This window comes from Cydia pomonella, chromosome 18 (assembly GCF_033807575.1).
Source record: "Cydia pomonella isolate Wapato2018A chromosome 18, ilCydPomo1, whole genome shotgun sequence".
NCBI lineage: Eukaryota > Metazoa > Arthropoda > Insecta > Lepidoptera > Tortricidae > Cydia > Cydia pomonella.
The window spans coordinates 12,924,715-12,950,462 of record NC_084720.1 but is presented as its reverse complement, the minus strand read 5'-3'; the positions used below and the strand labels follow the sequence as shown (position 1 = coordinate 12,950,462).

The 25,748-nt window shown below is 37.4% G+C and overlaps 2 protein-coding genes across 3 annotated transcripts in view; one reads left to right on the top strand and one right to left on the bottom strand.

Annotated features, from left to right (window-relative positions):
* Positions 1-3,013: 3,013 nt before the first annotated feature.
* On the top strand, positions 3,014-9,892 carry LOC133527510 (uncharacterized). Its single transcript, XM_061864551.1, has 5 exons — positions 3,014-4,059; positions 5,699-5,796; positions 6,280-6,590; positions 7,834-8,077; positions 9,266-9,892. Exons 1-5 carry the CDS (start codon positions 3,394-3,396, stop codon positions 9,684-9,686), a joined length of 1,740 nt encoding a protein of 579 aa, XP_061720535.1. The 5' UTR covers positions 3,014-3,393; the 3' UTR covers positions 9,687-9,892.
* Positions 9,893-12,510: 2,618 nt separating this feature from the next.
* Positions 12,511-25,748, bottom strand: part of LOC133527506 (uncharacterized) — a 72,075-nt gene continuing 58,837 nt past the window's right edge. The window contains exons 2-9 of one of the 2 annotated variants that reach the window (XM_061864544.1): positions 22,898-23,048; positions 21,806-21,937; positions 18,315-18,425; positions 17,511-17,644; positions 16,644-16,812; positions 15,802-16,256; positions 15,363-15,587; positions 12,511-15,280 (exon numbers count right to left, since the gene is read on the bottom strand). In XM_061864544.1, coding sequence (XP_061720528.1) covers positions 12,707-15,280; positions 15,363-15,587; positions 15,802-16,256; positions 16,644-16,812; positions 17,511-17,644; positions 18,315-18,425; positions 21,806-21,937; positions 22,898-22,994 — 3,897 coding nt within the window. In that variant the 5' untranslated portion in view covers positions 22,995-23,048 and the 3' untranslated portion in view covers positions 12,511-12,706. Of the gene's footprint in view, positions 15,281-15,362; positions 15,588-15,801; positions 16,257-16,643; positions 16,813-17,510; positions 17,645-18,314; positions 18,426-21,805; positions 21,938-22,897; positions 23,212-25,748 lie in introns of those variants that run through there. The other variant, XM_061864543.1, reaches the window with a different exon arrangement.

Below are 25,748 nucleotides of genomic sequence, written 5' to 3'. Positions count from 1 at the left end.
ATGCTACATGGTACACGAAAACGAAAAACAGTTTGCCTTTCTACAAAAGTCACATTCAGTCGAAGGCAGCTACGCAATATTATTAAAAAACCAGATATTGTTGGTGATCGTTTGTTTGCCGATTAAATGAATAACAATTTAACTTCAAATTGAAGAAATACAACCAAATTACTCGAATTAAATGAATGCAGAGGAGAAATATTTCATCACTTAAGGTAAGTTAACATTTTGAAATTATCTTCCCCATCCTCTTGACTAAATGCGTGACCACCGCACACAGCAACCCGACGAGAGCGGGACTCATGTTGCTCGTGATGGATACAGTATGCGCACTTAATCCACTTGCATCACGTGATCCATCCAAATCAAGCAGGTGGTGTCTGCACGTTTTTGGTGGCCTAGTACCGCCTGGATGTAGAAGTCTGCGATAAACGTCCCCTCAAAAAGCTAGGTAGGCTCTTTTATCCCGGGTTTACTTTATTTTTGCAAAGGGATTCGTGGGTTTCGGAGATGGCGATGCGACAAAATAAATTCTCCAATGCAGTCGTTCAGTGTTAGCAAAATATTACAGATTTATCTTTCTGAGTTTTCATATTAAACCAATCTTTCATTAGTTACCTAAAAGTAAAGAATAAACGAATAAATTGATTTGTAAGAGCTATAATTACGCAATTTATACTTAATATTGTCCAGTTTCCTATTTCAAACTAAAGCACAAATTTAAATCTTATAATCGCTCTTGTGTTGCAGGTGTCCATGGGCGACGGCACTCGTGGTCGTGGCAGATACAGTTTATGACTAGACCATATAAAACTTGATGGGCAAGACAAGAAATCCTTTATGAAGAAAGCTATTTACGTTAGCCAAGGGGCTGATAGAAAGAATTTTTAATAAATTAATTGGAATAATAAATATTTTCCTCGTGATGGTGTGATAAAATAAATTCGTGTTGCGCTCTGTAGCAAAGTTTGTTTAACCCTCATGCCTTGAAGTCCCTGCAACTGTCAATACAATTTTATTTTAAAACCGCTGTCGCTTCTCTTGTGGTTCAATTTTGTAATTTTTCTTACGTTTGAGTATCCATATGCTACCATGAGGTGTTAAACAACAACTTTGCCTTTTGTATTTCTAGGTAATACAACTGAATTATTGCTTCTTTTATCTCAGAAATGGCTTTGAAATGACAAAGTGAGAAAGTGTCACGATATTATACACCGTGGGCTGGTAAAACCTGATAGATTTAAAGTTGTATTCTTAATCGCATTTAGAGGCTAAAATATCATACAAATTTTCTGTAATCGGTCTTCTTTCAGAGATAATGGCAATTCTTGCGAAAATTTGTTTCTGCTATAACTTTGTGAAAAACGCCTTTTTCGCTGCGGCGCTGCCTCTATGTGACTTGGTTTAGTCATACCTTCTGACAAACATTACTCAACTAAAAAGAACACTCGCAATTTTGATCTATAGATGAATTAAGAAAACTTTACTTCTTCGTTGTAATGTTTTTTTTTTCCGCCAAGATGTAGAAAGAAATAACGCGCTGTGTGCAGAAAATGGCTTTTAAATCGGCTAAAAAAAACAGAACATTTTTTTTCCGAATTTAACTAAACATTTTTTGATCCTCAGGAATGCGTGGTTAAGATCTGTCGGATTTTACCAACCCACGGTGTATATAATATGATATTACGACACTTTCACATTTTATCACGCCAAATTCACTGTGCCACGGTACTGTCAGCGAGAATTCAGTAATTAATCCTGTTAAATATAAGCATCACTGAAACTCCTAAGCACGCCTCCAACTCCAGAAGTGATACATGCACGTTGCCGACCCTTTAAAAACCTGTACACTTCTTTTTTCAAGAACCCCTACTGTAGACCTTCAGAAAAACCTCGGCAGGGAGCTCATACTAAAGCCGGAGCGCCCGCGGGAGGAAATTCCTCTTAAGCCGCACAGTGCGCGACCATTGTTGCCACTAAAAAATGTAATCTACTGTGGTTTCGTAGTATCCTAACACAAATATAGAGGATACAGAGTAAGCTATTTCATTCGAAACATTTTCTCAGTCAAAATTTGGAAAAAGAGAAAGAGGAAAGAGAGAGGAAATTGCATACGACCACTCCGTTCAGTATTAGAATCAAAGAATATAATACTCACTAGGAGAAGAACGCTAACTCCATACAAAAAAATGCCCCTTTCAAAAGTTCGTTTATACTAGTGGCGCTCTCTTTGTATCTCAGTACTAAAATTGACAACCGGTTTACCCTGGCGGGTTTTGTTTTGGTAGGTAGTGATCCAGTTCTAGCTAGTGGTTCTGGGTTCGAATCCCGGCGACGGAATTTCTTTTTGTATTTTTTCATTTTTGTTTTTGTTAGGGTGAGGTTTTCAAATTAGTATTTACCAAAAAAAAAATATTGTGCCCCATATTAATCAAAATCACAGGCAAAATACAAGTTGAACACCAGCGTTATAAGGTCATCTACACCCAGTTCTTCACCTCGGGTATGTGACGCCGACTCCAAAAATAATAGCTCGAAAGCTCTACGTTTCCAAAGCTCAATTATAAGCTTAGAACAGGAGCTAAAAAAAGCAGAAGAAGAGTATACAACTTTTAAACAAACGAGTAGCATCTCTAACGGAGAAGCTTTATTCGCATGACACGAAATCCCCGCTAGAAACTCTCACGCAGACTACAGAAAGCAATCCTATAGAATACAAACATATCTCTCAACTGAAATGTCTTGCCAGAAAAAGTGATCTTATAGAATATGAGCAGAAAATATGGATTTATGGCTCTCAACAATGCACTGGCCTGGCCGAATCAATATTGAGATCTAGGACAATAACGAAATATCAAAAACGGAGTCACCGCCGAAATAAAACCACACGCTCTCAGTACGGAGATAGTAAAAAACTGCATGCCAAGTAATCTTAAAGAAAACAATAAAATTTATTGTTTTTAATTAATACTATGCTTAGGTGAAAATGATCGCAATGTGAAATCTGTAACTTTACATTTAAGGAAAGTTTTGGAAAATGCTGAAAAATGCACTATTATTGTTCTGAGCATAAAAACGTGTCAATATTTAAACAACTATGAACTAAACAATAGTATAAAAAAATCTCTGCAATGAATATAATAATTGTCACTATTTTTACCAACAAAATATTTTCACTTATTTTTGTACTTTTCAAAAGTTTTTAGCTTTGGAACGGCGGCTTCTTGTTTTTGACATCTCCCGTTGCACTGACATTTAAGACATCTTATTATTTGACAGGAGAGGAAACGCAGGGGAAATTGCAAAGCTTCGCTTCGCGGGTAAAATTTACAAGTAAAATAAATAAACTAGGAAAATTTGCAAAATTCAATTAAATCTGTGAAGAAAATAGAAATGTTGAACATTTCGGACTTTGGACTCGAGGAAATAATAAAGGATCTTGTGCCTTCATGTGTACTAAACGAAATAACATGTTTCGTATTTTACGACGACCACCCGGCACAAAGTAAGATATGCGATATCACAATATGTACAAAGTATGGAGAAGTTAAAGAATACTACAAGTGTGAAGAGGTATCGTCCCTGTTTCTAGGTAGTGAGATTCAATTTACAAAGATGAGTATTCTGAGGAATAGCCAAGGACACCTTTTCTACCTGTTAGCGGCACAGAATGAAGTGATAATTTTATCCAGAAAAGACAAACTTGCAGTTCATAAAAAAGTGTCAAACGTTGATTATTACGATATTAATGATTGCGCGTGTAGAGGTGAAGCGTGCCTTAAAGTTGTTCTAAAAGATGATGCAGTGCCTTTAATATTTGATGACAACTTTGAGAATTTAGGTGAAAGAGCTGCAGCTCTAAGTGGAATGTATGTTGATGACTCTTTGCCGATTCTCACACAACTAAAGAGGAAACTCAGTCAGGCTAGATATAGTATACAATGCAATGAGAAGACTCAGAGAGAATTTATGGATCTGCGGAAACTTACAGCTTATGCTGCATCAAAGAAACTGCACCCAAATTTAGATGATTCCATGATAAGTGAAAGCTATAATCAGGTATTTATATTCATTTCTATGCATGTACACTCAGGTGCAATCTTAACTCTTTAACGGACATACAAGTAGGTATCAGAAATTATGGAAAATTGAAACCTGTCATTTTAAACGAAGTTTCAAATAATGATTTGATGCTATCAATGGATAGCGTGGTAATTTTTGACAAAAAATGCTTAAAGGGAGGTAGATAGTATACAATCCAAAAATTATTCCTTAGATTTATCCACCTAAGGCTCAAAATTACAAAAAAAAAGTGCCAATTGAGATTGAAATCATCAGGAAATATGGCATTTGCATTTCTATTATTTTGAAATCTAATCAAATATGAATGTAACACTGTACCAATTGAAAAATGGATCAAATGATATTGAAGTTAATGGTACTATGGGTAGAACCAAAGAACCTCACCCAAATTAATGAATATTTTCACTTTTAACTTATTTATAAGCTTAATAGCATAGTTTGCAGATGTTTCTGCTTAATAAAAAAATAATTTTAGAAATGCTACTGTAATGAAATCCAAAATATGTAGTGATATCTCAATTATGCAAATAGAACTTATTGCTATTGCAGAGGCCTTATCTTTGATTCAATCTATACAGGGAGATAAATTTGTAATACTGACCGATTCAAAAAGCTCGCTCCAACATTTGGCTCGATGCACCTCGAAGTCTCGAGGAGCACCGATAGCCTATTCAATTTTGAAGACAATATTGATGTTAAATACGCAGTCTAAGACCGTGAAGCTACAATGGATTCCGGCTCATATTGGCATTACGGAAAACGAAACGGTAGATATACTGGCAAGAGAAGCATATAGCGACGGGATAGATTTTCATTATATACCTACTTTTTCTGATCGTCTTAGGCTGTCAAAAGTACACTGTCGTGAATTATGGTGCGAGTTTTTTGACCAAAGATCGCGTGAAAAGGGGATATGGTATAGAACGGTCCAACCACAACTTCCACGCGCACCATGGTTTGAAGACTGCAACTTAAATCGTATGGACACAGCACTTGCTATGAGACTTCGAAGTGGACACATACCATTAAACAAATTTGCTTACATGATGCGTAAAGTTCCATCACCGAATTGTTCGGAGTGTGATGTAGAGGAAGACGTCTATCACATCTTAATGGAATGTGTTCGCAACGAATCAGTTCGCCGAGAGATTGAGGACGTTAACTTTTTTAGGATTGGTGGATGTAATTATATATTATCCCAGCCGCTGTCAGAGGCTGCAAACCTAATTTATAAGTTGGTAAATGTAGGCTTAAGTAGACGTTAAGATTTATGTAGTACTTACAGAGCGACATCGTCACTCAGTGACAAAGCTCTTTAAATAAAGAAAAAAAAAAAAAAAAAAAATCTTTATGTGAAGATGTTTCTGCCTACTTCTTAACTTAATATTTGTCTGCCTTAATTTGATTGTTGTTTTGGTTGGTATAAGAAACACGGACCTGCCATTGTATCTTGAAACTACCTCATACTTCGTCCATGTAGAGGTCCCCTTAAACAGTGGATGCCCAAAAAGCAGCAGTGCTGACAGTCCTCACTTCATATAACTTGTAAGAGTTGTAAGCTGCATGTCCCACCTTACATGATAATTAATATTGCTATAAATTACTAAATTTCCAGGTTTCTGAACAGCTGACACTGACATCCAAGACTCCAAGTGTTGCAGTTTGTAATAAAAAAGTAGTAATCACACTGTATGTGATCAATAATTGTAAAAAGTAAGTATCAACCATATTACAGTGAAATCTCAATAATCCAGCACTTTGATGGTCCGGTACATCCAGTAATCCAGCACTAAAATAGAGGTGCAAGTGTATTAGGCGATGATATACATGTGTAACATATAGATAAATACATACTTATCATCAACAATGGCCACTGCATCCCTGACGGCAATACTGTGTCAACAGCGGTTGAGATGGCCAATGCATTTCCGCTTATGACTTCATAAGTCTATCACTGCACGGCATTTCTTGCCGCATAAGTCACATACATATATATAGAAAACACTCATGGCTCAGGAACAAATATCTGTGTTAATCACACAAATGCTCTGGCAAAGTGACAGTGAAGTGAAAGTGGCAGTGATCTGACAATGTGTCAGATTGTCACTTTTACAATGTTAAGTTGGATTCCTTTGAATGTATTCATTGTAGTCTCCAAATTAAACATATTAATATCCACACTATTACATTTTCCAGGTCCCTCCATGATGTTGCCATACTCCTTCACTCCAAACAAGCTTCAATTGTCTACGCCACCCACCTATTCCAACACACAACCGTCCGTCTCCGCTGGAAAGAAATACACAAGCTACAACCAAATACACAAACGGCCATAGTAGCTGTTATTGATTTAACTGAACTGCAATATAGCCCAAGCAGATTAGACTTTGATGGAGTTATTTCATACAAAAAAGAGGGGAAAGAATTCTTGATGCCATTTGATCCTGTTGTGTTGTCATATTGTGAGTTTACGGGGAAACAGTATGATGTGCTAGCTAATGAAATTAGTAAGTATATTTTTATGATAGTTAAAGAGTTAGTGGTCATTTCTACATACAAACGTTCTCAACATTTTCCTCTCTAGATTTTGGCCCTAGCTAGAGGATTTTTTTTTTTACATGAGTCTAATATTACCAGTATGTCTATACGTTTTGCTTTATTTGATATCCTTGTTTTAATAAGAACTAGTTTACTTCAAACAGCGCTAAAAATGGGCAAATAAATGCGCCATAAACGTCTGTTTATGGAGCATTTATTTGCCCGTTTTGCCAGGCGTCTGCCTAGCGTACAAAATTGGCATCAATTAACGCAAAAATGAAAACGGTCAGACACAGATAATTTCTTTCTCATTCCGTTCCCAAAATTTAGATTTAGATCGTAAAGTTTTAGAGGAGGAAAATGTCGAGAACGAAACCTCGATTTCTGAGATTTTTAAGCAGGATTTTTCGCCTGAGCTGCAGTTGTCCTTATCGCACTAATTTTAGGAGCCGTCCCCGTCAGCGCGACATAGATATTTACTTAAAAATCTTAAATCTGAGAAGAGGCTCAGCTGATATATCCTCTTAATAATAAAAATTTACAATATTCATACTTTAAGACCAGTTTAAAAGTAGAGTTAGTCATCATAAAACCTACCTACAAAGCACTAAGTGCTAATCCCGGTATAGGCATTTGTTTTGGGTAATTAACATAATGCCTCGATCACATCTACCGAGTACAGTGGGGAGGACGTGCCAAGTACAGAGTACTGAGCACTCGACCGAGGGCACTCTCCTGCCACCGTACGCGGTACGGTACGTGTACTCAAGGCCTTGGTATAAATAAATTAAAAATAAAAATTCAAGGATTTTCCTTTGACTAGCCTATTACGGTGTCTCACTGCTGGGCAAAGGCCTCTCGCCTAGTCTTCCACGACCCCCAATTTAATGCCTGATTTCTAATTTCTAGTTCAAGTATTTAAAAATAATATAAGTAGATCCACTTGCCTACAACACAACCCTTACCATTACCTTACCATGGAATTTAGTCGATTTATTTAAGTGTACCATATTTTTTTATCACACGTTTGCTTTACTTAGCCAGTGACAGCCCATTTACAATCAAAATCAATGAAGACAGGTAATTTAAATAAAATGTCTATTCTAAGTGAACCATTTTTATTTTTCTTGAGTGTATTTTTTTCATTTCATCCCTCCTGAACATTATAAAAAAAAATCTTCTTTTAAATTTTTCCGTTTCATCCTTTTTCAGATGCCACCAGCATCCTGCCAGTTCTAGCCACCACTAAAAAGTTAAATCTGACTTTAAGAATAATAGACAACATGTCAGGACTCACATTGACTGACATTTTCTGTCATCACATGGCAATGGAATGTGTGACTGGAGTAAGCAATGCTATTATACATAAGATATCTCCATATCATGTGCTGAATGGAGTGACGGTGGTTTTTGAGGATGAGAATGCTGTTCATACACCTATAGCAGTGTATGTCAGGTAAATTGCATTTGTAATCCGTTGAACGCCACGCTTATCGTGCCCTGCGCTTCATCGTGAACGATATCGGAATGCACGCAGTTGGCGTCTTTGGCGGTCAATCAAAGGGTTCTAGCACATGTTGCAGTCATCTGCATTAATTTCTTTTACAATGATCTGCGTGAAAATATCTGACTTCATCTTACTTGTAGCAGTGGGGCGGCACTCCTCCTTTCGGTCATTCTCGGCTCTGTTCGGCTCAGCATTGCTCTGAGCAATTATTAGGGTTGGCACAACTTGACGTCCCTTTACGTGCACGACCACAGATAATAGCCGGGTTCACACAGAGCTAGCATACGCGCGAGGCATTTTCCTCACGCACAAAACGGCCAGTGTAGAGGTGCCTCGGCCGAGGCCGAATTTTGATAACCCTAACTAGCCGATGCCGATACATTAGAAAGGGACAGCATGATTCGTCCCTATCCTCCTAAGGCCCAGCCATAGAAATGAAAAATCCTAAATTTGCCACTAGAATTTGAACCTATAGTGCAGGGAATACAGTTGATTTTATTTTGTTTGAAAATTGAATGAAACTAACCAAATGCAACTCTGTTCAAATTGAATATGATTTAAATTTCATCGAACTGAATAAGTCCTATAGGTAGGACCTTGGGCCTTACGAGGCTATATCGCTGTCAAACTTCGGTCTTGTAGGAAGTGTCATTTCTGTACGGTAGTACTATTATTTATTCTGTGCTTGTAGGTAGATCTCTATAAGCATGTGGTACTTAGTTTTGGGAGCTTTTTCTATGCAAAATATAATTGCAGGAGGTAGGTATATAATATAGATGCAGTTGCTGAGGGCACAAGTCCCAAATAACCTTATGGTTCAAAAACGTTGTAGACATTAAGTGTCTTTCCATTGAACAGTATAATTAGAAAGAGAGAGAGAGTGACGGAGAAAGAGAGAGAGAGAGAGAGAGCGAGAATTAGAGAGAAAACTTAAGATTCGGGTAAATATTTTAATTTACTAATACTTTCGGCTTTAAAGGAATAGGTTTACCTAGACATGTCTATGGTCCAGGAAGAAAATAAGTCCATTTATTGTATAATGTCCACAGAAACTGAAAGACGCGTCTTGCTATCTGAAAATAAAAAAGTTTTTGACTTTTATACATGAGTCACCTTTATTATTTATATTTATTTCAGGTCACATGGTCAGGTGCTACCCCTGATACACTACATTCACGAGGCCATTCCACATCGCATCATAATAACGCCACCAAATCTCAAAATAACAGCCACCGAAGGCTCCATAAGGAAATATAATGAAGAAATCACAGAACATAAAGAAAAAATTGACTATGCTAGCTACGCTCCGTCTATGCTACGCCAAACGGCTATGATTTTAGACTATTTAGATAGTTGTATAGTCAAAATGAATGAAAGCAAAGATGCTAAAGTACAAAGCAAAATAGGGAGAGAAATTGATTTATTTGCCGGAGGATTGGGATTGTTTACGGAGTTTAGAAGTGAATTGTTGGCCAAGTCAAGCAAAGGTGCAAAGTGTTTGAAACAGTGTGAAGTGAAACCAGAGGATAGTGAGAGCATGGTTCTGGATACTGAGTGAGTTTTATTTGATACCTTATGTTGATGGGAGTAAGGTTTAGAATGTAGCGTAATTCTATTGTCGATTTTGCATGTAGCCTGTGATATTATACTTAAGAATTACTATAAATTTATCTATGAGTACGTTTATTTTTTAATAAATGAAGTTTAAGGCATCGTAATAGTTTCCAAAGTAGAAATAAAATAAAGGTTTGTTTTTAATCAATTTTAATTCTTGTTCATCACTGTCTTGAATTAAATAAAAAAGTACCTATTTAAAAATGTGACATGAAAAATACAATTATGCCTAAAGTTCTAATTAGGATTGGTTGATACATTAACTTATATGAAATCTTACAATCAGACAATAAAAAGGGAGCATTATATTTATATTATTATTCATTTCGACTTATAAAATACAACTTTTAATTGGAATACAAAAATATTTTACAATAAAAACTTCATTAATATTAAAAACAACATATTATTGTTTTGAGCATTAAATGTTCACATATTCTACTATTACAATATTATTTATTAAAATTAAACAATGTCCTTATAAAACAAAAATACACACAAGAACAACTTGCATAATTGTTTAAGTATACTAAGTACCCGGTTTTGCCTTTGTTCTCATTAGCACCTTAATATCAGCTTTTTAAGTAACAATATAAAATACATTAAACTGTACAAAATTAATTCACTAAATACAAATAAAAATATCTATGTTTATACAACCCACAACCGAAAAAATATCTATAGTGTATTATTTTAGGTAAAACAATAAACCAATTAACAAAAAAAATGTGTATTTCAGTTTATTGGACCACAGGACTCGTTCATTCACCCAACGTAATATCATTTTGTATGTATGGTATTATTGACGATTGTATGCCGGCCGACTGTTCTGTTCTACAGGTCGCAATTCTTCACCAATTCTCGTGAAATTTTGTGAGCAAGTTCTTAAATATGGTATTTTATGGCCATTCAGTTTTTATAATTAGCTTCAGAACTAGTCACGTGGTTGTTTCTATACGTTGTATAAAGTACCTAAAATAACTGACTATAGCTATTATTGGCAACAACTAAGGTAATGAATACTTGAATGATGTTTGGGTGCTTTCTATTTTGTTCTTCATAACTGGGAATTCAGAAAAAGTTCAGGTAAGTAAATTAAATTTAGCCCGATTTATTTTAATGCCGTTCTTCAACGTGCAGTGTGTACCTAACGGATATTGTGAAAAATTGTAACGCTTTTTTTAGATCAATATAATATAAATCTTGAAGCCTGTCTCTAGTAAATTTATCGATTCCAAACCTGATTAAAACAACCTTCGCTCGATAGAAAAAAATCATAGGTCTTAAAAGCAACATTAAAAACAGTAACTATTCTTGCACAAAAGGTATTGACATTAAAATTGCTCCTAAAAATGTATGCCTAATGTTATTTTTGGTCGAACTCATCGATTACTTTTTTGTTGAATGTAACGATTCAATAACGCGGGCACGCACGGCCGTCCGCTCAGTGCTCAGCGAGCTTTTTAATACTACGTGGATGGCGAACAAGCATACGACCCGCCTGATGGTAAACGGCTGCCGTAGCCTATGGACGCCTGCAACTCCAGAGCTGTGTGCCTCCACTCCAGAGCTGCGTTCGGAGAAGGACCTGAACGCACCTTATCTATCCGGTTCAAGAACAATGTTAATTGTTGCCAACAACACAACCGCAACCCATTGTGCTCTAACCTACAGAGGGGACCGTCCTTTCAGGATTGGCTCCCGCTCCGGAGCACCAATGTATTTATGTCAGGTACTAGGAAGCATTAGCTGCCTGACTCTTTCAATTTCTTAGCTAAACTTAAGTATAATAATCACGTGAAAACTCCTTACGGTGCTAAAAAATTTCTAACGTTTGTAAGGCCAAGCCATTCATGCACACAAATATACAAATTGCCTCTCACTCTAAAAGCATACACCGTCTCCGTTCAGTCGGGGACTCGGGGTACAAATTGCAATCGCCCTTTCGTTTTTGTTGTGTCTATTTTATTTCCAATATGCTATGGAGTTAAAAGAATCATCTCTTTTCATGAATACCAAAGAAATTTAGGCTATCGTCCCCATCCATGCTTCGCAAGCCCAATGCGGACTTTATACACATAGACACACACAGGCATTTGAATTACTTCGCAGATTAATGCATATGCTTTTCTTCCTTACAAAAGTTCCTAGAAACACGTTGGTCTGGTTTGATAGCCAGCTTGGCTACCAGCGCTACGAGTGATGTACAGTCAGCAAAAGTTATAGCTTTGAATCCCTGCAAAATATCACAAATATGTGTGCAGGAGTTTAAAGCTAACATTTGCTCACTGTACATTTTATCCTTAACCAATTAAAGAGCGACCGCGCGAACTTGTTTTTTACGATAAATATGTATTCAACTTATTTTAATCTCAGGGAAAAGGTGAAATCAAAACTATATTCGAATGTCTTATTAATAATATATCACGATCGATTTTATATTCGCTAAGAAATTGTTAGAATTGTTATAAAACTAGCAAAAAATGGACTTGTAAAGAAATATACTAACTAGCAATTCAGCACACAAAACACCAGTGATTGTTACCCAATACAGCATTGAGACAATAATTACCTTAAAATAAGTTTAAATTGGCAATGTTATGGGTGCCGAAATATTTATATTATTTTAAAATTTCACTTCGATAAACACAGCAAAATTAAGAATAGATGAGATGAAAACCCTGTTTACAACATCATAATAACAAGCTTATTCTATTATTGCATTGCACAACCGGCCATTTAATTATCTACATTAGAACTATTTAGAACTACTTACATACTGTTGCTTATTTGCCACATAAATAAATAATACTTAACTATTAACAACTCTTAGGAGAGGTATCGTGTATCAGTACTTGTATATTTTACAAACAACAAAGTAAATTTTAATTAGAAATACATTTTATAATTACGTATAAATTGATATTGCACATTATATTGCACATTTTTTTTTATTGCGATTTGTTATAACTGTAAATTGTTTTTGAAACGTCTTCCACTACTTCTTGCACTTTTATCGTACGTTAGCATATTATTGTCACTTTCTACAACGTTCACTTCTGGCTTTCTATAGCTATCGAAATACACCGAATGCGTTTCTACGCTCTCCGCACCTGATTCACTCCTAGCCTCATTTTCAGTGTCATCACTTTCACTACAACTCACTATTTTAGCTATTACTAATTTCCTTTGAATTTGTCTCGAGCCAGCGGAGTCACTGCTGAGATATCCTGAGTCTTCAACATGTTGTCCTTTTTTACGCTTCATCCTAAAAGTTTTACCAGAAGTTTCTTTAGGTCCTTTTACAAACGTGTTGGTGTTTATTGGATTGCTGCTGTATCTTCTGTCTGTCCGTTTTCTATTAGATATCCTACATAAATCTTCAGCTTGTCTTGCTACTCCTTCACTCGCGTCGACAGTGTCAATGTTTTCGTAGTCCGAGAATGGCATTTGGGCAGAAGCTCTCGTTGGACCGGAAGGATGTCCTATACTGGTTTTACGAATTTTACTCTTTCTAAAGCTAAGATCAGTTGTCGTATTCTTCGTAAATGTTCTCGGACTGAGGCTTCTGCCATTCAGGTTTTTTGAAAGATGTTCTTGTGGTAATCTTACACTTTCTACTCTCCGGGGTGGAAAGCTCGGCTGTTCATAAATTGGATGGTCATTTGTTGGTGGAAGTGGAGGCAGAATGTCTGGTCTTGCTAAACTTTTCATTTGCTTTATAGTTGGCGGTGTACATTGCCGTTGTCTCTTCGAGTGCCTGAGTTCTAGAGTAAGGATACGGCCTTCTTCTGTAGCCCAGTCTGCCGCGACCTCTTCCCAGGTTTCCGACGTATCGTCTAGACTTTTAGAATCATTGAATGTGGTAGGAGATAGTTTAGGGCGTTCATAAATATTTTTCCGGCATTCGTAATCGTTTCTTAAACTATTGAATTTGGACGCACTGACCATTGCTTCCGATTTTTTGAACGTCCCGCTGCTGCGTAGTTGAATACGTTGATTGACAGGACTACCGTCAATATCGATGTTTTTAATGAGGTCCTTTCTACTGAATTGACTGTTTTCGTCTGTCTTTTTATATTTGGGATGTTTGCGATCCAATGTGTCGGGTTCAAATCCATCTGATTCATGAATTTTTATGTAATTTTCGGGAGGATCTTTAACTTCAATAGTAAGACATCCTGGTTTTTCCTCGGAGTTATTACCTGCGCGACGTAGTTTTCTACTTCCCATTGAACAATCTGATCCACTCGGTGAAGTAGGAGTACTACCAAAGTTGTAATTATTGTTAACATATACCTCGCTTATTAAACTATAGCTGTTGTTTGGGCTATTGTTGTTAGCTTCTATATTATTGACGTTGTTTATTACTTTCTTGGACTCTATTATTTCATAATGATTTTGTTCGATGCATACATCTCTTTGTGGGGATGGAGTGTTGCTATTGCTCCTCGAATGCGTCTTATAAACTGCATTAGTCATTGTAAGTTCTTCTTCTAATGGTAAAGCATTGCTCAGGCTTGGACTAGCTTGAGAAGACGGCACGTCAGGGTATTCAGGTGGAGTTGCTAGCCCCTTTTTGGTAGATGTTCTCTCTAAACTATCAGTTTCGTAGTCATTAATGGGTGGGCTTTCAGAGTTCTTTCTAGCAGCGTTTATACTTTTATGACCGACTCTTTCTTCGTCCGAACTGTTATGGTTGTATGATTTGCTATTACAGTTTTCAAGAGCTATAGCTTCATTCACCATATCAGGGAGAGAATTCTTATTGGTTATAATTTTATTTCTGTGTCGATTAGTGATAGGGTTACTTCTCAGACTCCCAGTGCGATAGTCGCACAACCCGATTGGTCTGATATCATCTATTCTGGAAATAGTCTGTCCATAGTAGTTCCTGTTGTTATTATGTGTAATTTTATCAAATTCAGGTAACGGTAGATTATAGCTATATGTTCTCAAGGGTGGTTCAGATCTCACAGACATAGTTGATGCTTTTCTAGTCTTTGTAATGTTTTCAGTTAAATTCATAGGATTAAACGCTGTAAAACTGTTTTGTTTTCTTAATTTACAATTTGTTTCCGTACTTGGAAGAGATAAATGAGAGTTGACTAGGCCATTCTGGCTTGCTGGTAGAAAATCATTAGAGAACGATTGTTTCCCAGTAGGAATGTTTTCTAGCCATTTGCGGATGCTGTTTTGCTTTTCTCCTTTACTACTTAGGCAGCTTGAGCAGGCAGGTATGTCATATTTTATAAAATTATGCACTTCGCTGCCATTTTCCGTTTTACAACCTGGACATCCTACGCAATTTATAGATCTCTTTCTACTATTTTCCCTCTTAAGGCTGACAACGCTTCCGCTTCTTTGACTGCCTAGGCCTTGGTATATGTCTAAACTGTTTCCATGAGAGGGATAGGTCTCTTCTTCTGGTATCTCATTTAGAACTGGTTGGAATCTTTTTGCTGCCATTTTATGTTTAGCGACTGCGATGACTTCTCTAATTTTAGTAAGGAATTCTAAAGCAGCGGGTGGTGGCTCCTGTAAAAGAAAACGTGTTTCAGTTTTTTTTCTCTAAATCATTATGGCACTCGAAATAGAAACATATTATAAATATACTGACCGCCATGAGGTGTGGTTCAAAATAAGCCGGATTGAAGTATAGCTTTCTTCTCGTAGTGCCGACTGGCCGTGCTATTTCGCGGTCGTCAGTTGTTTCCACGATGGATACATGTTCGTCTGGAAGGCGTTCGATTCCCGACTCGTCTCGGTGACTCGCCTCGGAGCAGCTGTTTCTAATTTTCACTTCTGAATAGTGGGAATGTATAAGAGCTGACGTTGTCTGATCCTGAAAAAACATAACATTAAAATTAACCATAGGTTTATTTTGTGTCAACGTTCCGGCATCATTTTATGTAACATACTAAGATGATAAAGCAATATTATTATATCATATAGATGATAAAAATTAATTCTGTAATAATACATGGTAACCTCATTGAGTTAGGAATTGTTTAGTTCACTCAATAATAACAGCTTATCTATCTTTTTTTTCTACTTACGTTAAAAGTGTGATCTTCGCTTCTAACGCTACTCTCAGCAAAGTCTTCCGAATCAGACATGGTACTACCAGAATCGCTTGGAAAGCTGTGCTTGATCTGATGAAACGATCGAGTCATTCCTATCAATGGATTATTTTTGACTACACCATCATCCGTATCCAAAGAACTCGGTATTGACTGGACTCTTTCATTGTTGATTCGAACTATGTCGCGTTCAGTTATGATGGAACCATTTTTATTCTTTAAACTTTTCAATCGTCTCGAGCTTCCTTCGGTTGCTTCGGAGCCTTTCTTTCTTTTCCGTATGTGTAGGTAGAGGAAGACCGATGCAACATAAATTAGACCGAGAAGGAGAGAGCTTATGCCGATTGCAACGTATTCTGTCACTGTTAGTCCTGATGTGGAGGTTGCTTCTGATGTCTGCGCGTTTGGAGCGAATTGGACTTCAGTTACATCTGAAACAAATATAAAATATATATTGATACTGTTTTCTCGATTGTCAGCCATGTTTTCTTTAAATTTTATAACAGTGTCTACTATGAAAGCGAGGCACTTCGTGAAGCAAACTCTAGCGGAGGCGCACTACCATCATGCGTGCTAACGTACGAACTCTAACGCCATCCTTGAACTCTGCTCTGACCTAAAATTAATTTTATATATTTGAACAATTTGCATTTACTTGAGTGCTTCCCTTGCACCCTGAACGCGATGCACGGCGTGAAAACTCCCTTCAAGTCAAGTGGAGAAGCAGGAGCAGCGGCAACATCTCAACACAGCACCACGGCGTACCACCATCATTTGGCTCGATAACAGTTATCATATTTGTAACAGTTTCTACTTACTCGAGAGTGGTTTAGGAGCAGTGCCTTGCACCCGGAAAGCAACGCATGGCGTAAAAACTCCCCTCAAGTCGAGTGGAGAGGCGGGAGCTGCGGCAACATCTCGACACAGCAGGCGCACCACCATCATTCGGCCCGACATACTCGCTCGCACTTCGTCCTCACCGCTCCACTGGAAATATAATAATTGTTTAGGTTAGTAGGGATATTTATCCCTAATTGACTTTCCTTGCGTAAACAGATCAAATACCTAAGCTAAAATTCTCATTGCTATTTTTTAAGCAGATAGTTATTTCCATCGGCTCGGGGGTTTTATAAAGACCTTTATGGGGTACGTGTAAATATTTGCATTTTTTCAAATCAGCGCCGATAACATTAGTTGTCACTTTGTCGTCGTTTTCCAATCTGAGAAGGCTATTTTATATAGTTCGTGTCATCCACGATGACGTGCAGATTTGTCAAATCTAACCTTTAATAACTTGACAATACGAATCAAGGCACGCGCCTTCGTGAATGACACGATTTATATCACTGATTTTATTTATATTTTGCAATACTTGACGTTATCCTAACGTTTACATTTCGAATTTAGGCATTCTTTCTTCCACTTTTATGGCGTTATTCATAAAAGTCAAGTCAAACAAGCCCTTGATATACGTTTGTTCTTATCCGTCATTTTTACATTTGTGTTTGTTAGAAAGGAACAAAATTTAACAGAGGTTTGCTAAGTGTTATATATACGGTGGGTAGAATCTTACACAGCGCTGGTTTCGTCATCTTATAGAACTTCATGTATAACATTACACTGCACTATGTCATGTAGCTGCCTATTTTGCTTGTATTATGTAGTATTACATTTAGATTGTTTACCTGTAGAAAAGTCCGCCCCTCATCGCGAAAAAGACTGAAAGGCACGTCTGCGTCTAGCGTGTTGCGAAGATCTACGAAGCCTTTTGGAGTCAGGAACTGAGCACCAGACACTGCACATATAGGAGTCTTGACACCTGTTGATGATAATTTAAATATAATGCTTAATTTCGAATGTTTTATACATCCTAAGTTACATATTTGTTAGACTGTACTGTAAAATAGTGGCAGCGGTGATATATGTTGGAATAAGTTATTCTTCTCTTGGTATTTGAAAACTTCGTGGAGAAACCTAAACGCATCTTACATAAGGAATAAAAAATTGAAATCTAGTTCAGCTATCATAGCGATCAAGCGCTCTTCACTATGTAAAGCATACACTTCAACTATGTCATTGTGATTCAACTTGTTATAACTATATAATATTTAAAAATTTCGCGTTTTGAACACATATTAAAACATTATAAATAAAAAAAAAATGGATGAGGTCTTGGTGGCTGGAGTATCGATCCAGAGGCCGTGAGTTCAAGTCTAACCAAGGCAGTATTTTTTCCCCTTAAATTTATTCTCAGCTTAATGGTATCCTTCGCAGACATTTCTGCTTGTTAAAAAATAATATAGTTATTTTTACTAGACACCTATGGTACTTACATGTCACTTACCTATTGAATGAACATAGGCTTAGTTTAGAAACATATGTATTGAAGAATAGTACATGTAACGTCCAGAACGAGAGCCTGGTACGGCAGGCTTAGGGCAGAGTTCAATGCTTGAACGCTGTGACACAAACAAAGGCTAAATCCTCACCTTGAAAGGTAATATCCCTCGACGGATGAATGATTTGTCCTTTCAGCGGCAGATACACGAACGGTATCCGCTGTACGCCCACGCCTGTCCCGAAGCTCGCCAGCGAACATTCTGCAAATGAATTGAATCCCTTCATAACAAAGGCTTAGGCTCGTATTCAACACATGTAATTGTCAAAGCCGATTAAGCCACCGATTTTTTGCTCTTTACGAGATACGAAGTAATGTCATAAACCCTAAAAGTATAAAGACGCTTATGACGTTGTTTCTCGATGTCTACGCTTATTAAGCTCCTCATTTGTAATGGAATTAAGACTAATACCTGACCGTGCAAAAGATAAGCTTATTTCGAAAATTCAGTATTATTAACGGTATAAATTAAAACATATATTTTACGGGATCCGGTAAGGTAGTTGATGTGATTACGACTCTAATTTATGCAGATTAAAAATATTGTTTATCGTGAGCTTTAAAAGTGTCCCGCCGAAACACTGCACAAATACTTTAAAGTGTGCTATTAAAATGTCTTATAAAAGCTTTACCTTATTATGATATAATTAATCGTGGTGTCTTATCGTATGCATTAAAATATTTTTGAAAAGGGCCCTATTTCATATACTTAGTGGCAATTTTACTATGCCACTTAATGAAAATCCACATCAGCAACGTTGTTCAAAAGGCCTCCGGTCATTGGTCAAGTGTTCATTCGCATCAAAGTTACAGTTTGGTCCTGATAACTTGTAGCTTTATAAAATAAGGCCAGATTATAGACGAGTTTATACTGGACAATTTGAAGGGTAACATGTTCGCTATGGTTCGATAGTGTGGGCGAACGGAACGTGTTGTTAATGTCTTCACATGCAACGTATGCAACAGGACATCTGATAATAGATAACACAGCGGGAGGCAACGCAATAAGTGGAGTAGTACCTCTATACTCTGATTAACTATTGCCGTTGGTAGTTTGTCTTAAAGTTTTGTTAGCGGATTTGAGATAATATTTAATCCCAGTTTTGTGACAGCAAGTTTTGTTTTTTTATTATTTACACATGTATTATATTAGCTACTTAATCATCATTCCTCCTTCAATCTTTTCTTTCTTATCAAAAACAGACACTGTGCGTAGCAAATGCATAATTCATCCGGTCCATAAATATTTTTATCAATTTGTGTGTGCAAATAAAGGTGTTGATATTCCGATGAGAATGTTATCCTACCTACTACCTACCTACCGCAGGTTCGATATTAAATATATTCCGGCCACCGGTTGAGTTTTGTCCTTGGATTTATAAAATGTTAATTTATATTCTACCACCAATCTACAAGGTTTCCCCAAAAAATCTAAATAGATTTCAACTTATCCAGCTTAGATGGTTCATTGCCGAAAGTGCAATCTAATATGAACCTTAAATCGAAATGCCAAAGCAGGAATTCTATTGGCGCGAAAATCGTACTATGCCCGGAAAAGGTTAAAAAGCACTTTGATCACCGATAATAGTACAGTCAGCGTCAAATACTTTGTAGCAACCAAAGTAGCCAAATAGTTCGGTACACCATATATTTAGTATGGTGCGCACTGTCCAACAAAACCCTTGTTTCAATTCAAAGTTTTAACTTAACGTATAAGTTGCGTGACGCGACGTTTTTCTTGCTCATTGGAGTATTCAATTGTGCCTTAATAACTGCTAGAATCCGTTTAACCTATTAGCGGCCACGCCTACTTTTGGGAACCCACCATTTTTCTAACGCTGTTAGGTACAGTTACAGGATGAAGTGGAGACAACTCACAAGCGTGATGTGAGACAAGAAGATGCCCATCAAACTCAAGAGAAAACTATAAAACAGCAATTAGACCCGCTATACTTTCTGGTACCAAGTGTTGGGCATCCAGTAAACAGCAGCTGTCTATGTTATACTCGACAGAAATGCACACTGCTGGATAGATAAGGTTCGAAATATCCTTATCAGAGGGAGTAATAAACTCGTGCCCATAATCGACACGGTTAAAGAACGTCCTCTACGATGGTCTGGATATGTACTCCGCCACCCTGAAGACCACATGGTACGAGTTGCCCTGAGCATACCTACGACAGCGCGAGGCGCCGGAAGACGGCCCCCCACTGGTTGACGACGGTCCAGAAGGACCTAAAAGGGATAAGAGTAGATTACACCGTAGCCCAAAACCGGGAACAGTGGAAAAGGCAGACAAGGAGAGCCGATCCCAGATAATGGGGTAAGGCTTAGGACAAGAAGAAAATATTTTCATAGCAATTTGACATTAACGATGACATATCCATGCTTTGTCATTGCAAATACCATGCAGAGTTAGCTTGCTCCGACTCTAGGAGCAGTCGTGAGCCAAACGCTCGCGCAATTTAGTGAAATACCACTGCTTTGGCTCTTCTACATCATCATTGACCCCACTCTATTTATCCGTTTACCGTTCATTTCGACATCTGTTCGACATTTCGACAATCATAAATACTCCATTTAAAAACCGTAATTTTCACCTAAACTTATTTACTTAACGACATCGATGGGCGTCGAAGTGAGTTGTAACTCTAAAATTCTATGTTTGCCGGATTTTTAAGTATCCCAATGTTTGGTCAACACCTAAATGACTCGAGTATTTTGAGACGGTGAGTAAATACGTGTCTTTGTAAAGCAAACGGAGACTTTCAACTGTGTCTACTTAAGAAAAAGCAGGTGTCTTCGCGTTGGATACGTGCTCGTGAGACAAGCATCTAGATGAGATGACATCACGAGTAACGCAATTTCGATATGACGCACTTTCTTGTTTTTTGTTCGTAACTCTAGAAATTAGTGAGCGTTTCGTCATTTCACGTTAGCATGCTAAAAATGAGATGATTTCTTTCTTAGCAGTTATGAAATTTTAATTATTACCTAACTAATCGCGACCGTTCAAAAGCTCTTAATTATGTATTATGTATAGATGGTGTCATCTTTGCAAAAACAAATAATTATTTTTGTTAAGATGAACAGAGTATCCAAATATTTCTGTTTGAATTTTTTTACCTTTTGAACGCCACGCCTAGATTGCGAGGTTTCTATACGAATAATATGAGCCTAAATAAAAAAAATTGGCAGCAGTGACGAGGTCGGGTAGGTAGAAAAAGGAAAAATAACCTGAACGTAGTTCTTTACATTTGAAAGCACGGAAAGAGACTAACGCCTAAGACCTATCCTTACTGATCATACAAATGAGAAAGTGACTATTTTTGACTGTCTTTTACCTCTTCACGCTTTAAGCGTTGGACCGATCTAAATAAAATTTGGTACAGGGATAGCTTGACTCCCGAGATAAGACACGACTGCCAGCTACTGCGCAGAAGCCAGTTGGGTAATAAATAAATTGAAGTGGCTGGATAGCCTCTTAGACCTCTCAGTCTAGCTAACGCCCTCTGTTAGTCTCTTGTGGCACGATGTTGACAGACACAGGAAACGCCACATTGACATGGAATATAGAAATACCTGGCAAGTCGTCGACGCACAGCTCCCGGTCCTCCCTGAACAGCGGCGCTCGGTGCGGGCACGCGCAAGTGCATACGGCGTCGGCGGCGCGCGCGCCGTGCTCGGCGCATTGCGTGGGTCCGCATTTTACACCTGGAATATGAGGAAATTATATGTTGACGAGCGGAAACTGGAAATGAGGAATATTTATTAAAGCCCAATAAGTTTGAATGATGAAAATTCAAGCTTATGTGTTAATTTGTTACAAAGTTTTAAAGTGCATTTTAGACCTATCACTATGTTAGTGTTTTTTTTCTATCGAGCGAAAATCAAAAACTCAGGATTCTAATTGATACTTAAATTTATGGCAGCCGTATTGTGATCCAAAAATGCGCTACTACTACGACTTTTTAAAAACCTCGTTTTCTGAACCTACTGCGCCTTATGCTAAAAATAGACAAGCATTACGTTAATTGCTTTAAAGTACTTAGGTACCTGATTTTACTCGTTTCAGACCTAATTTTACGGTTACCTATTTCACTCAAGGATGGTCTTTGGAAGAAATTTAAAACCTCCCTGCTGTATAGGTACTGGGACAAGTCTAGTCAAGTAGGCAAAAAAAAATGGAAAAAGGTGACTCTGGAATCATTAATTGTTGATTGCTCATATCGATGGCTTTTTCTTATTATTATTTGCTAGTCTCCAACATACATAGCTGACCATAGAGGACCATGCCTGAATACATCACCAATGTAGGTACTGGCGTGCGTGCAGCTTGCTCACATCTAGCTCTCACCTATGGCCGGCCATTCGACCTAGCTCGCTCCCGCTGCCGGCTCTCTAGTCTCGATCAATCACAGCTCATGAACATGATAGTTACCGGTGAGCGAGAACACGTCGCCCGTGTCCTGGCGCGCTAGCTCGCTCACGCTGGCGCCGGCCGCGCTCGCTAGCGCCAGCAGCACCAGCGGTAGCTTGCTGGTATGAAGGTACTGACGTGCGTGCAGCTTGCTCACATCTAGCTCTCACCTATGGCCGGCCATTCGACCTAGCTCGCTCCCGCTGCCGGCTCTCTAGCCTCGATCAATCACAGCTCATGAACATGATAGTTACCAGTGAGCGAGAACACGTCGCCCGTGTCCCGGCGCGCTAGCTCGCTCACGCTGGCGCCGGCCGCGCTCGCTAGCGCCAGCAGCACCAGCGGCAGCATGCTAGCCCCCGCCCGCGCCCGGCCATTCGACCAATCGCATCGCTCACTTTGCTTCTGTGAACAAGAAATAACGTTTGATTATCTTTGTATATGGGACTATTTAAAAGTCTATCATTTTTAAAGTAAAAGTCATTTATTCAAACAGGACTTTGCAATACCTTTTGAATCGTCAAAAGTACATTTATAAATAAATTAAAAAATAAATAATAGCTTACAAAATGATTCAATTATAATTTACTACCAATACATATACATTTCATATTTCATTCATTTATTTGTAGGAAGCCATGCATTTTTAACCGACTTCAAGATTTCAAAAGGAGGAGGTTATCAATTCGGTTGTATGCTTTTTTTTTTGTTTAATGTTTATTACTCCATAACTCCGTCATTTCTAAACCGATTTTGAAATTTTTTTTTTGTTTGAATTTATATATATACAGATTGGTCCCGTTTTTGTCAAAACTCAGTTCTGATGATGGGATCCATGAGGAATTGAGGGAACTCTTCAAATGTGAAAGGCATACATAGAGTGATTTTTGTATTTTCTTTAACAAATCAAGCATTTACATTTAAAAAGTGACATTTGATGAAGTGGAACTGCTGATGATGATCAGAATGGAACTCTTCAACGACACATAGTACACGTTTGGCGATTTGTCCTCTTCGCTGTGTTTGTTAAGTAAATTAGATTTTCAAGGCAAATTTTTGTCAAGTTCGAGTTCTGACGGTGGGGTCCATGAGGAATCGAGGTAACTCCTCAAATGTTAAAGGCATATATAGTAAGTAAGTAAGTAAATATTCTTTATTGTGCACCATACATTTAAAAATAGAAAGGAAATGAAAAAACACGTAAAAGTTAGGTAACAACAGAAAAAAAAGGTAAAGGTAAAGGTAGGTATAAGTGATCTTATTATTTTCATCAACAAATCAAGTATTTACATTTGTAGAAGTGACATTTGATGAAGTGGAACTGCTGATGATGAACAGAACGGAACTCTTCAATGATGCGTAGTTCACGTTTGGAAATTTGTTCTCTTTGCATGTTTATCAAGCGGTTAGGATTTCAAGGCACAATTTTATATTTCTAACCTACCTATTTAGTTTTTTAAATAATTACCTGGTGTTTTATTTCATGCATGGTGTGAAATAATTTATCTTAAATACAGATACAGTCAACCATAGGGCAAATCTGAAATGTGTCAAGGTGGGTGCAGTGACAAAAAAAAACATGTTATCTCCTTTTCTACATAATTAGGCGTAGGACGCTGTCTTTTTAATTTCATTGTATGAAATCCAAAATCAACAATAATCGTTCTTTCACCGGTCTCCCTCATTGAAGTCGTTTTTTTTTTCTTAAAAATTATTATTATTAATATACTCTTCGACTGTGTAATATGCCTTATGCAGTAGACTAGATTTAACGTATTTTTTAAGTCCAGGAAATTGTAAATCCAGTGCTTCTCTTGCCAGCTTATTGTACTTATTGTATTTGGGAATATTTTATTAATAAAAGTAACAAATTTCCATAAATTTCGTTGGATCCAAGTTCCTTGGCGAATCGACAGTAACGAGGGTTTGCTCAGAAACTTATATTTAAGTAAGTAATGAAATTGTCATGTTGGAATCATATGTGTATGTAGGTTTTATTGTAAGTGTAAACGTCAGTAAATTCATTCGCATCCTGTTTATTAATTAGTTTACACATCATAAAAGTGATATTCTACATTGTAAAAGTGTGAAAATGCAATTTTATTTCACACCTCATAAATACTTCGCTCTCTTCTACTTGGAACTTGTTTCATAAGACACATAAATATGTATTTATATAAACTACATTTAAGTTATTTTATTAGGTAAACCAAAACAGTATGTAAGCTTCATTTTACCTGATTAACTTTGTTATTATTAAATTCAATTGTTTTTCTACCACAACTACGTATCCTACACCACTAACGATAGTAACGATCACTTTCCTTTGGAATCAAAGTTTATATTTTGCATGACATCTGAATAGGCTAAATAAGTGAAAACAAGCGCTGAAGCGAGGCAAAAGGTAAAAAGAAGTGAGCGAAAGCTCGCAACGTCGCAAAAATTCATTGTTGATGAGCGATTTCACTCGGTTCACATGATTTCCTCTACCTTGGATATGGGAGCTGTGGTGGGTAATTATTTTCTTTATCACTTAGCCATATGTTCCAATTGCTACTTAGCGTAGGCGAGTCGGTAACTCGTCAAATATGGTCTCGAGAGAGATAAAAATACGCTTATCATAGGCGCAGATATGATGGTCGAACTTATCTACATTTGTCTGTCATGTTGGCGTTTATCCCAGTTACTGCTTCGGAGACAGGGATCAGTACCGGACCGGGCAATTCGCACGGACTTTCAGCATCCTCTTTTCAATAACCAAATAGAGCCTTCGTCTTTTAATCGCGGGTCTTGGCGAAAGGGACGTGGCCAGACAATTATTACCCGCGTAACTTGTCCACATACTATACTAGCTATACGACACATACATATAGTCTGACAAACAAGTTTAGGAGAAAGGAGCCAGTTACCGTAAAATAAAATAAAAGTATACTCATCTGTCTTTTTGGCGCCTTTTCTTTGTGTTAGTATTGTACTAGCACAAGGTAAAGACAGTGTGATTCTCTCTGCCTCGTATTCCCCTTTGACAATGCTGTTACCTAACTAAACTATTTAGTTTGTGATGGGACGTTATTAAAAAAAAAATCCCAACTATGAAGGTATTTC

Excerpts from the sequence above, each read along its gene's own strand:
- LOC133527510 (XM_061864551.1), top strand. The coding sequence starts at position 3,394 with ATGTTGAACATTTCGGACTTTGGACTCGAGGAAATAATAAAGGATCTT. Across the intron at positions 6,591-7,833 it reads TGTGCTAGCTAATGAAATTA|ATGCCACCAGCATCCTGCCA; the intron begins GTAAGTATATTT and ends ATCCTTTTTCAG. Across the intron at positions 8,078-9,265 it reads CCTATAGCAGTGTATGTCAG|GTCACATGGTCAGGTGCTAC; the intron begins GTAAATTGCATT and ends TATTTATTTCAG.